Source organism: Cololabis saira, chromosome 3, assembly GCF_033807715.1.
Source record: "Cololabis saira isolate AMF1-May2022 chromosome 3, fColSai1.1, whole genome shotgun sequence".
NCBI lineage: Eukaryota > Metazoa > Chordata > Actinopteri > Beloniformes > Belonidae > Cololabis > Cololabis saira.
The window spans coordinates 43,844,687-43,858,450 of record NC_084589.1 but is presented as its reverse complement, the minus strand read 5'-3'; the positions used below and the strand labels follow the sequence as shown (position 1 = coordinate 43,858,450).

The 13,764-nt window shown below is 41.5% G+C and overlaps 1 protein-coding gene across 2 annotated transcripts; it reads left to right on the top strand.

The window, feature by feature from the left end:
* Nucleotides 1-490: 490 nt before the first annotated feature.
* Nucleotides 491-13,067, top strand: LOC133440367 (zinc finger protein 260-like). Of its 2 annotated transcripts, XM_061717614.1 has the most exons (3): nucleotides 491-735; nucleotides 10,349-11,806; nucleotides 11,876-13,067. In XM_061717614.1, the coding sequence occupies exons 1-3, from the start codon at nucleotides 564-566 to the stop codon at nucleotides 11,953-11,955; spliced, it is 1,710 nt and encodes a 569-aa protein (XP_061573598.1). In that variant the 5' UTR covers nucleotides 491-563; the 3' UTR covers nucleotides 11,956-13,067. The 2 variants fall into 2 exon arrangements, with proteins under 2 accessions (XP_061573598.1, XP_061573597.1); XM_061717613.1 differs by having other exon boundaries at nucleotides 10,349-13,067.
* Nucleotides 13,068-13,764: the final 697 nt, after the last annotated feature.

Genomic DNA, 13,764 nt, shown 5'->3' with positions numbered 1-13,764 from the left:
AATAATAAATCCACCGACTGGAAGCGCTGAACTAAACTAAGTTGGATATTTAAATGTTTTGATGTCTCAAAGACTTACCATGTGTATTATTTTGAGGCCCATTGCAATAAAAGTTTAACAACATAAATGTTTTATGATAAATAATAAAGTAGCTACACATAAATTAAAAAAAACGTATCAACATATTTTTATGACAAATAAAGTACACATGAATTAAAAAAATATTTTCTTTTATTTATTGATATTAACAATCAGAAGCTTATCATATAAATTGCGTCAGCTCTCATTGTGTCGGAAAAATAAAACTGTTTAATCCTTCTTGCTTGTGTTGTTTTCTCAGATGTAAACCAGTGACGAAAAAAAATGTTTTATGTATTTTGTTCTAATTATTTTCGTTGGTAAATGAAATACTGACTGTAACTGCGAGAAGGAACTATCCGTAGAACCGTGAGCTCTACCGGAACTCCAGATTGTAACACCCGGCGGAAGCGAAGGGAACACGTGAGCAGTGATTCCTTTGTGGAGGACGGTTCTTTTGTTTACTTTCTTTTTCCTCTTCAACAATGTCTAAGGCTAATCCTCTGAGAGAGTTTATCAGTCAGCGACTAACAGCAGCTGCTGTAGAAATATTCTCAGAGTTTGAAAAAACCATCTTGGAGTATGAAGAAGAGCTCGACCGTCAGCGCAGACTGTTGGACCTCGCCTGGAAACCTGAAATCAGACTCCACAGAGTCGGTACGTAATAGGAATAGGTGATATTTTACCGTTCACAACACCGTCAAAAAAAATCGCTGTAAAAACGATAAATTCCCGTTGGTGACGTGGTTGTGTAAAGCCTGATTTATGGTTATGCGTTGTACGCGCTGCGTCGATTTAACGCAGAACCATAAATCAGGCTTAACAAACATGGCGGAAGGCGGATCTGAGAGCGAGGAGCTCCTTGTTAAATGAGGCTCCAGCCCCGTTATCTGGAACTGGTTTGGATTTAAAGAGAGTGACGAGGAGCAAACATCATTTATTACAGTGATCCCCAACCCCCGGGTTTCTGTAGCCCCGACTGATGATGGATGACTCTCAAACTGATGGTTCTCAATGTTTTTATTCCTTGGATGTAAATACACTGCAAACACACCGTAAGGGCTATAAAGGAATAAAATAAAATAAAGTTAGTCTTTTTACATTTCATTTCATTCATTTCATTTTATTCTTTATTTCATTCAAAAAACAAAACAATTTAATACAAATACAAATGTTCCTAACTTATGAATGAAAAGGGAGCAGAAAGAAGAAGAATCTTATCTGATCTGCCCCTTTCACAAATAACATAAATTAAAAATAATAATAAAAAAAACAACTAAGTGAATAAAAACAACTAAAATAAAATAACATTAAAATAAAATTACCACCGCCTACGGGTATGTCAATCAAACTCAACATTTTTCGTTATATTTCCTTAACATACAGGCTTTAATTGTTCTTTTGAATGTAATGTTTGATTTGGATTCTTTGTTTTCTTTGTTCAGATTGTTCCATAAATTAATTCCTTTCACAGAAACACAACGTTCCATCAATTTGGTCCTGCATCTTGGTTTTATAAAAATCTCTGTTCCTTTTAAGTTATACTTACTACATTCATATTATATAAGTTATACTTATACTACATTCATATAAGTTTCATTTATTTTTAATTCATACAGACCGACGCAGCTGCTCGCTCTGTCGGCAATAAAGCTGCCGTTAACACAATACATACAAGCCGGACATACAGGACTGTCTCAGAAAATTACAATATTGTGATTTTCTGTAATGCAATTACAAAAACAGAAATGTCATACATTCTGGATTCATTACAAATCAACTGAAATATTGCAAGCCTTTTATTATTTTAATTATATTGCTGATCACGGCTTACAGCTTAAGAACGTGTTTCTCAATCCTGGTCCTCGTGGGCCCCTGTCCTGCATGTTTTAGATCAGGGGTCGCAACCCGCGGCTCCAGAGCCGCCCTAGTGGCTCCTGGAGATTTTTCAAAAATGTTTGGCCTTTTTTTTCCTTCTTTTTTTCTTCTCTTTTTCCCCCCTTTTTTTCTTCTCTTTTTCCCCCCTTTTTTTCTTCTCTTTTCCCCCCCTTTTTTTCTTCTCTTTTCCCCCCCCTTTTTTCTTCTCTTTCCCCCCCTTTTTTCTTCTCTTTTCCCCCCTTTTTTTCTTCTTTTTCCACCTTTTTTTTCTTCTTTTTCCACCTTTTTTTCTTCTCTTTCCACCTTTTTTCTTCTTTTTCCACCTTTTTTCTCTTTTTCTTTTTTCTCATTTTCTTTTTCCTTTTTAATCTCGACATTTCGACTTTTTTCTCGAAGTGCATAATGAAAAATAAATCTTCCCCCAGTTCTAACTAATGTGCTGCCTTCATTCTAAGGCTTATACAAGACTTTTCATTTTTTTCGGCTCCAGACATATTTGTTTTTTGTGTTATTGGTCCAATATGGCTCTTTCAACATTTTGGGTTGCCGACCGCTGTTTTAGATGTTACCCTGCTTCAACACACTGTGATACAAGTACCTGTGTCATCAACAGAGTTGTGCAAACCTTGGTGACAAGCTAATTAAATTCAATTCAATTCAATTTTATTTATATAGCGTCTAATACAACAAAAGTTGTCTCTAGACGCTTTCCAGAGACCCATACCCAGAACATGACCCCCGAGCAATTATTACATGAACAATGGCAGGTAAAAACTCCCCTAGTGGGAGAAAAACCTTAAGCCAAACAGTGGCAAGGAAAAACCCCCCTTTAGGATGGAAGAAACCTTGAGCAGGACCAGGCTCATAAGGAGGGACCCTCCTGCCGAAGGCCAGACTGGTGGGTCAGGGACGGCAACAGCACAGCAGGCAGGTGGAAGCAGCAGCGGGATGACCAGGGGTGGGGACAGCAGGCCAGCATGCAGCTCCCGAAGCTCCGGCCCAATCATCAACACGCAGCTTCTTGTTACGTGTGATGTAGTCTGCGTACGTAACAATGCACGCACGTGTCAAAAAATGTTCTATCATCTTCATGCGTGCATTCGCAAAAAACGTGTAAATGTTACATGTAGTCACTGCGCGTACTGTGATCACGCGTGTGCAGCAGTCATTACGCATGAACGTGCAGGTACACGCGTGACCGTTATAAATCAATGGGGAAACTACCTTACATGTTACCCGTTGCTTTGCTGCACAGGCGTCAAAGTACGTGCGAGTGACACCCTCAGTCGACAGCTGCGCACGCATTATGACTCGCGCACGCGCGTGTGCATTCAAAAACATGAGCGGTCATGAGCTGCTGAAATAAAGGCTAGAGGGGCATTAAATGGGAGCATTTAAAATAACTATTTTGTGTTAACGGTGCAGCAGAGAGCAGCGTCTTGCTGGCGCAGGTAACAGCGCGCTGGACGCAGATGAGTGACGTACACTAAGGCTGATTTTTGGTTCCGCATTACACCAATACAGAGCTTACGGTGTAGGGTATGCGGCGACACGCACGTACGGTGCGCAACGCCACGTAACCTACGCCGTAAGCTACGCTGTCGATTTAACACGGAACCATAAATCAGGCTTTAACGCATGCGCACACATAAACCGAGGGTGCAATGCATGCTTATGCTCCCTCGTAGAACCGGGCTTGGTTGGAGGATGTTCATAAAGGGGCTTCATATGCAGTACTTGTAGTTAGATTGTTTATATATATATAATGTTGGCTGTTATAGACTGCCTTCTGCTGTAAATGATGCTCTCTCCTCTATCCATGATATCCTAAACAAATTTAATGACTCCGAGTTTATTCTTTTGGGGGATTTAAATTGGGACTGGCTGGCCCCGGCTTCCGAACCTTTAAAAAAGTATGTGATTCCATGAATCTTACACAACTGATATCCGCCCTAACTCAACCCAATCTTAAAGCATTACAAAAATCAACATTATTGGATATTATTTTAACAAACTGTCCACACAAATATAATGCCACAGGGATTTTCTGTAATGATGTGAGTGATCACTCTGCAATTGTTTGTGTACGCAATATCAAGCCCCCCAAGGTCATACAACGTTTTATATTTAAAAGATATTTTAAGAAATTCAAAGAACAAGCTTTTCTGCATGATTTATATCACAGTGACATTGAGAAAGTTTGCCTTATGCCTGATGTTAATGCTGCCTGGGACTATTTTGTAATGACATTTATGTCTATATGTGACAAGCAGGCCCCTATCAAAAAGTACAGGATCAGGGGAAGAGATAATCCTTGGTTTTCAGATGCCATATCAACTTCATTGAGACAGAGAGATGCTGCATGGGCTAAATCTAGGACATCAAATGCCCCAGCAGATTGGACGTCCTTTAGAGTTCTCAGAAATAAATGTACACGATTGGTCAGAAAATCAAAATCTGAATTTTATCTGAACTCAGTTACTCAAAATTTGAATAATCCAACACAATTTTGGAAATTAATTAAATCTGTATCTGTTATGAACCTCTTCCATTTTAAGCCTGTCACTGCCACTGAAGTATGTGAAGCCTTGAAAGGTATAGACTGCAAAAAGTCAGCAGGCCCGGATAACTTATGGCACTTTTCCACTAGTACCTACTCAGCGCGCTTCTACCCGCCACGCCTTGCGCTACCCTTGCGCTTTTCCATTACGGGCCGAGGCGGGTGGAGCCGTGCCAAACAGATACTTTTTCTGTACCTTTTCTGCCGAGGTTCTAAGCGTGCTGAGCCGGCACTATATCTGACGTCATCACCCTCCACGCCACTGATTGGTCGTGGGGCGGGGCCATCAGACGTTTGAATCAGGAAGCGGGAGTCAGCGCGAGAGCGACTCGCTGCGATTTTATTATACAGCGCAAACGTCTGTTTGGTGATCCAACTCTGAGGTTCATAAACCTGGTGGCTGACGAGAGAATTAAAAAGGGGATGTAGACGGGCGATAAGGAACGATCAGATCCATAGGCGTTCTGTTTTACTCTCAGCCGCTCGCGGCTCCAGCTGATTTCTCATCTGCGCCGACACGAACAAAGGGGTTGCGCAATCGAGTACGTTACAGCAGCTTCACCCCAACCCCCCCCCCACTTCTCACTTGGATGTGGAAAAACAAACGAGGACAAAGCGGGTGGAGCCGGGGCGATGCGTGACGAGCCGTACCGAGGCGAGTCGGGCTGAGTAGGTACTAGTGGAAAAGCGCCATTAGACCCATACCATACCATTTTTTTTTTTAAAACAGCCAGTGATTTTATTGCAGAGCCCCTTGCTTCAATTATTCATCTTAGTTTTTTGACCAGCACCATCCCCAAAGTATGGAAGTCTGCTTATGTCCTTCCTTTATTAAAAAGTGGGGATCCCTCAGATGTTAATAACTATCGCCCCATTTCTCTCTATCCTCTCTCTATCCTTGCCAAAGTTTTTGAATCCTTTGTGAATATTCAACTAAAGCAATTTTTACTAGAAAACAACATCCTAACTGAGGTCCAATCAGGCTTTAGGTCGGGGCACAGTACCATAACTGCAGCCATGCTAGTGACTAATGACATAATCAATACACTTGACAAGAATCAACATTGTGCAGCACTGTTTATTGATTTGGCAAAAGCCTTTGACTCTGTAGATCCTGAAGTATTACTGTATAGACTGTGCAGGATTGGTCTTGGACAGGAAGTGGTTAACTGGTTCAGAAATTATCTGTCATAGAGAACACAATGTGTAGTGGCAGAGAATTATAAATCAAGTTTCTTAGAAATTAACAAAGGTGTTCCCCGAGGGTCCATTTTAGCACCAGTTTTATTTTCTATCTTTATAAATGATCTAGAAAATGGAATCCATACAGCCAAACTGCATCTTTATGCGGACGATACAGTCTTATACTTGTGTGTATCCTCCCCTACACAGGTGATGGAGGATCTCCAAGCTGCTTTTAAATGCTTGCAGACCTCGTTTCTTGATCTAAAACCTGTCCTAAATGTTAAGAAACCAAACTTATGACATTCACAAGGGCTCGCTCAACACCAATGGACTATATGCATATTGTTACCTTAAAGGGAGCAGTCATCGAAAAGGTTTCATCATACAAATATCTTGGGCTATGGTTGGATGAAAAGCTGTCAATTACAGTACACATTGAAAGCCTCACAAGGACACTTAAATTAAAGTTGGGTTTTTTATTTTGCAACAAACAATGCTTTACTGCTGAGGCTAGAAAGAAACTTATTCAAGCTACATTTTTACGCATTATTGACTATGGTGACATAATATGTATGCGTCCTGCCCCCTCCTTGCTAGAGAAGCTAGACAGTGTTTACCATGCTTCCCTGCGCTTCATTACCAATGCCAAATGGCTTACTCACCATTGTGTACTTTATCAAATGGTAGGATGGACCTCCCTCTATTTACGGAGGAAAACACACATGTACATCTTCATATATAAGACCATCTTGGGTAAGCTTCCTCCTTACCTTTTGTAGTCTAGCCTCTAGCAGCTACAATACCAGATCCACTAGATTGCTACTTTTAAAAACTCCCAGAGCACTCACAGAACTAGGTAAGACTGCATTTTCTCACTTTGCTCCATTGGCATGGAATGGAACCCACTTAAGTACCCTGTTTTTACTTGGCGAATTTAAATATTTGTTACGAAACAATTTACTTGAAGAATGTAGTTGTTCTCTGTAGAATGGATATACTGTTTGATGTGTTAAAAAAAATAAAATAAATAAATAAATAAATATATATATATATATATATATATATATATATATATATATATAACCCCATCTTATCTTATTTCTAAAAATCTTAAAAATCCCCACTCCAAACCAGTGACGTGCGGTGAGTTTCACGGTTGGTGAGGCATTGACTCCTTGAAGTGTCAGATTTACAAATATATAAACCAAATAGGGTAGCTTATTCAATTGGCTACTGGTTATTTCATATCTCATCAGCATTCTTCACAAAAAACACACGGGCACACACACACACGCGCACACACACGGTGCATATTACAGTTACATAAAGGTAAGAAAAAAACGTGCATTTGCTCTACACCCTCCATGTGTTGGCCGTCGCAATTCTATAGTTCATACAACATAAATGAGAGTATAGACTGGTGTACAAAACCACTGATTAAAATTTTGACCTTTAGTGAAATATTCAGTTTTTAAAACGTTTAATTCTGATACTTTAATCAATTTAATACAGATTGCTCAACAAAAAGCATGAAAAGAAAAACAAAGAATATTTTATTTAAGGCCAAAATTTAGTTTTTAAATATTCTATTGTATTTTTCTTAGTCTAATCTCTTTTTTTTATAAGATTGAATGTGTTTTTGGTCTTACTTTTATTTGTAAATGAAGTCCATGCGCCTGTCCGCCACAAAAACCTCTACTTACTTTGTTACTTTGTTGTAAAAGTCCTCCTTATTTTAGTACGTGAGCGAACGGCGTTGACTCACGTTCGCCCCCTTCAGGGGAGGCAGAGTATTGTCTGCCTCACCCTGTGCCTTTTTCACTGCGGTTTTATTTCCCAACAGCGAAACTAAATATGTCACTAACAAACATTAAACTTTAATGGTTAAAGATATTAGCCAGACTGTGGAAAATCAGGTCAAATAAACGTATCTGCAAACATTATATTGGCGACATGCAGAGATACGGCAACCAGCACGTGCCAATCACACGTATCAGCGCAGTTTGTGATGGATTGCGCAATCAGAGGTGAGGTGAGGCTCGCTGCTGCCTCACCTCACATTTCAGCCCTGTATTTGAACAGGAAATAGGCAAATCCAGCGATTTTGACTATAATAAATGTTCTAAATTAGTCATACATAAAGATCAGTGAACAAATATTAGTATAAATTTGATGTTATAATTATTTTTTTACTTGTCATGATGACAGGTGAGGCTCTGCCTCACCTGCCTCCCCTGACCGCACGTCCCTGCTCCAAACAATATTCATGGTTCAAACAAAACAATTTGGCAAAATCGAGGATTGATTTCTGGTTAATATCGGACTTGTTGTTGGCCTCCATTTCTGATTGCTCCATTTCCGCTGCTCCGCTCAAAGATCACTCTATCGTCAAGCTAAATTTGGGACCCCCTGGTATCCACCGTAGGAACAAGGGTAATGGAAATTTAACGCAAGTTTATTGAAATGCCAGGCCTTTCATGATGGAATTGAAATCTTAATCTCAGATGTAATGTGTGATGAATCGCTAATATCTTATGTTGCTAAATGGGAATTTTTAAAATTTTAAATTCGAGAATTTGCTATTAGTTTTGGAAAATCACGTAACAGAATTATCAGAAATTATTAAAGAATTAAACTCCTACTGCAATAACATTTTACAAACTGATGAGGATAAACAAAAATTACAAATTTTGCAAATTAAGCTTGATGAAATCTATCTCAGGAGAGCCGAAGGTTCTTATATAAGATCAAGAGCAAAATGGATAGAGGAAGGAGAAAAAAGCACATCAAACTTTTGTCGATTAGAAAAAAGAAGACAGGAAAGAAGTTATATTCCTCATCTTTCTCTAGAGATGATTCTGACAACTTTTTTAACTATATCAAAGATCTTATTCCAACCATAGAAAAAGAGTTTGCAGATTTATGTGATGCTGATATTTCTTCTGTTGAACTTGACGGTGCAGTTAACAGTTTGTCTTTGGACAAATCCCCAGGGAGTGATGGTCTTAGTGCAACTTTTTATAAACATTTCTGGGATTTATTAAAAGAACCATTCTCTCTTATGTTAAAAGAAGCAACTAACAATATCACATTTCCCTCTAGTATGAAACAAGGAATAATAACTCTGATTCCAAAACCGGGTCAAAACCCAAAAGTGTTAGAAAATCTTAGACCGATCACCTTATTGAACAATGACTACAAAATTGTAACCCTCATTTATGATAACGGATTAAAAAAGCACTTGCACAAAATCACAAGTGACTCCCAATCTGGCTTTATGAGGGGTAGATCCATTCACAACAATATTCGCTTAATCCTTGATCTTAGACTATAATAATTTAATAGAAGATGATGGATTTATTTTGTTTCTTGACTTTTATAAAGCGTTTGATTCGATTGAGCACCCATTCATTTTTCAGTGTTTAAAATGAATTGGATTTGGTGATAAATTCATAAATATGTTTGAATCCCTTTATGAAAATTCAAATAGCTGTATATCTTTAACAGAAAGCACATCACCTCAATTTACAATTAAACGAGGAGTAAAACAAGGCTGTCCTATTTCTCAATTTTTCTTCATAATAGCTACAGAAATGCTCTCTAACCTTATCAAAAATTCCAATATTGCACCTTTAGAGGTACTTGGAATACATGTAATCATTAGCCAGTTAGCAGATGACACTACTATCTTCACGAAACAATTATCTGAAGTCCCAAAAATATTGCATAATATTGATATTTTCTCCAAAGCCTCAGGGCTGGAATTAAATTTGAACAAATGTGAGTTAATACCAATTCACCAGTCACTTATCAGAGGCATCCCTATAAAATCTGTTGTCAAATATCTTGGCATTTCCATCTCTAAAGATTCAGAAAGACGTGAAAATAAAAATGTCTGGAGGGTAATTAATGAATGCCAAACTTAACTCCTGGTTATTAAGAGACATCAGTTTATTAGGTCGTATCTTCTTAACCAAAATGGAAAGTCTCTCCATATGTATTTATCCAGCAAACTCGTCGTCTATTCCCAATAACGTAATCAAAAAGATTAATCGGGTTAACTTTGATTATATCTGGAGAAAGAAAATTAATTACATTAGGAAAACTGAACTGACCAAAGAATTCAAAGATGTAAGCTTGTAAGCTATAGATGTAAGCTATAGATTTAGATTTTATTAATGGAAACCTAAAAAATGAACTGTTAGAAATCTTTTCTACACAATAAGAGCTTTTGGTATCATATCCCCAGAGTAATTTTTAATAAACTGGGAGGCATTGAACTGTTACTAAGATGCGACTTTACCGTTCCAATTTCATGCTTTAGACTTAATCGTTTATTTAGTAGAAAAGATGCAGGTCACAGTGGCTCGTCGTTATATATGACGGGGAAGAAGCCATTTCTAGAACAACAAACTTTATTCTTCAACTGTCTCGATACCAACGCACTAACACAAGAGTACAGTCACAGTGCCGCCTCATGGTCACACAGAGTAATGCACTTGTTTTCAAATATACTGCACAGATGAAGGGGAAGACCGAAGGTTCAGGACAAAGTTTAAACCTCACAAATACAACCAATCAATCAACACTGGGAAGCAATTTTGACTTGTTAAAATCCTATCTTTTTGTCCCTTTTTGTAATTCCAGAACTCCCACGAGAGAATGTTTGTAAGGTGGAGGAGGACGGGGTTTTCAGTGACCAGCACCTCGATAACCTGGAGAGGAGCTGCAGCCCGGACCAGGAGGAACCAGAGAGGAGCTGCAGCCCGGACCAGGAGGAACCAGAGAGGAGCTGCAGCCCGGACCAGGAGGAACCAGGGCATCCACAGACTACAGAACTGGAGGAAGACTCCAGTCGTCAGGAGATCAAGCACGAGGACGTAGAGGTGGATGTCTCATTGGTCAATGTCGCTGATGTGAAAGTTGAAAATGGTGAACCAGGACCAAACTGTGGCCAGCTGCCGTTGCACACTTCTCCTGAAGCCCAAATCAAGGATGAGGAAGGAACTGAAAGTTTACGCTCAGACTCCAGTAAAACTGCAGATGAGAATACATCTGACCACGAATATGTCCCGTCAGACAGCAACTGTAAATCAAGGCTGACCAGGACCCACACGAGGAAGAAGGCGTTTTCTTGCAGCACCTGCAGTAAAAAGTTCAGTTCAAGTCGTTATTTAAAGAATCACGTGAGGATCCACACTGGCGAGAGGCCGTACCTGTGCAACACCTGCGGAAAATCGTTTAGTGAATCAAAAACATTCAAGCAGCATAAAATGATACACACGGGCGAGAAGCCCTACGTCTGCAAAACATGTGGAAAACGTTACAGGCAAAAACCCCACCTGGTGGGTCACTTGAGGATCCACACGGGTGAGATGCCCTACATCTGCAAAACATGTGGAAAAGGTTACAGGCAAAATTCCCACCTGGTGGTTCACTCGAGGACTCACACTGGCGAAAGGCCGTACCTTTGCAACACCTGCGGAAAAACCTTTGCTGTATCAACACTTCTTAAACGCCACATAACCACGCACACGGGCGAGAAGCCCTACATCTGCAAAACATGTGGGAAGAGTTACAGGCAACGTGCCCAACTGGTGGTTCACTCGAGGATCCACACCGGCGAAAGGCCGTACCTTTGCAACACCTGTGGAAAAACCTTTATTGATTCATCAGCTCTTAAAAGCCACATAAACACGCACACAGGCGAGAAGCCCTACATCTGCAAAACGTGTGGAAAAGGTTTCGCACAACGTTCCAACCTCGTGGTTCACTTGAGGACCCACACCGATGAATGTTCATACCTGTGCAACACCTGCGGAGAACCCTTTCCTAATTTTTCAGATCTTAACCAGCATCTAACCACGCACGCCGGTGAATGTCCGTACATTTGCAGCACCTGCGGAGAATCCTTTCCTAATTTTTCAGATCTTAACCAGCACCTAACCACGCACGCCGGCGAGAAGCTATATTTGTGCGAGACGTGCAACGAAGGTTTTGATTCCATAATTGATTTGCTGAGTCACATGAAAAGTCACCCGGAGGAGCAGCTGTCCACTCCTGTCTGGCCCACAGAAGAAGAACCCGCAGAAGTCCAACCACCACCTCCGGAGGAGCAGGTGTCCACTCCTGTCTGGCCCACAGAAGAAGAACCCGCAGAAGTCCAACCACCACCTCCTGTGGCTGATGAGCCTAATCCCCTCCCCACAATGGTTGCAGGATCAACCCAGACTTATGCTTCTCGGGCAACTTGACGCAGAGAGAACGATGTGGTTGTGTACTTTTTTTAAAGTTCTGCCTTGAGTTTGTTTGAATCCCTGTTCCTTCTTAAAATCGTATAATTTGTTGCTGTTGGTAACTTGCCGTCTCCACGGTGCAAATAAAGAGCTGTTAGTATGTGCTGAACTTTCTTTATACGTGACAGTTTATTTCGTTCATCTACAAAACCTCTCTCACACGTCGTTTTTTCCCGTCTGTTTCTTCACTCACATTCTCTTTGTAAAATTAATCTGCAGCTCCATGTTGTTAAACTCTCCATCTACACCATTTTGAGGTTATATATTGTGACGTCATACATAGTTCGCTAAAAACTGTAAAAGGCTTTATGCATTTTGAAATCTGTAATCTGTAAGTAATTTCATTTTTGTAAGAGCGTGTAAACTGATGGTATCCTGAGTTAAATATACCAGCTGTGCCTCCCGCCCTCATCTCCCCTCTGTGGGGTTGCTGGTGGCCTGGGTTCCGGGTTCTTCCTTGTCGGCCTCTGGTCTCGCGGGTGGCGGGGTTGCTTCCCCCCCCCCCCCCCCCCTCCCCCACCACACACACACACACACACACACACACACACACACACACACACACACACACACACACACACACACACACACACACACACACACACACACACACACACACACACACACACACACACACGCACGTGTGTGTGTGTATATATATATATATTCATACATGCACACATACACACACATAGCCACACATATACATGTATACACACACAAATAGTCATATACATACACGCACACACACACATAGACGTACACACTGGGTTGTTCACCTGCACGCTTGCTCTGTAGTTTTTGGGGTTAGTTAGTCGCGGTAGGTTAGTAGCCTAGCTTAGACCCCCCTCCCTCCCCTCTGCCACGGACCCCCAGTATGTAGTTATTATGTAGTTATTTCCAGAGCGGCTCGGTCCCCGCTGTGTGTGAGAGCGGGGAGCAGAGCGTCGGTCCGGGCTGCTGCTGCAGGACTCTCCGCCCAGCAGCATCAGCCCGCAGGGACACGTGAAGCCGCACTGAAGAGCCGCAGCAGCTCCGGCTTGGAAGCAGTATGGGGGTCCGTGGGGATGGAGACGCCTCCATCCCGGCGAGAGTGGAGAGCTGAGAGCGGGTGGCGGTGCGCTGCAGGCTCTAGAGCCACGGCTACGCCGGCTATGGCGTAGGCTACGGCGTAGACGGTGTAGCCGTGGCAGCCGTGGCTCTAGAGCCTGCAGCGCACCGCCACCCGCTCTCAGCTCTCCACTCTCGCCGGGATGGAGACGCCGGTGGGCACAGCCCCCCCTAAAACCGGCCTCGCTTACAGGTGAATGAGACATGGGGTAGTTTTGTTGAAAATGTGCTGCCCGAAATGTCCTGGAAAACTCGACTCCTGCAAATGCGCGTTCCCCAAAGTTTGTGGGGGCGTGGCTTTGGACGGAGCGCTGACGGGAGGGGGAGGAGGGGGCGGGGCTTAGAGGAGGCGCCACTTTCAAATCTTGCTAGCTCTCCAACATCAAGGACACTACCGAAGATCCTCTATACATACACTCGCGAGAGTGTGTTGCTCAGACAGAGAAACAAAGTTCATTTTCTCCTAATCTGTGGTCTGAAAATTGCCATTTTGGTGTCAGAATGTTCAGAAGGTTTGTGGCTTTTGAAAAATGGGTCCCATATTTACTTAGGTTACTATGGGGCGAAGGAATTGGTAATAATCTGTGCTCACGTTCACTTTTCCCATAGGACTCAATAGACTCAGGACCTACTTCCGGTCTCCTAAAGGGGCGTGGC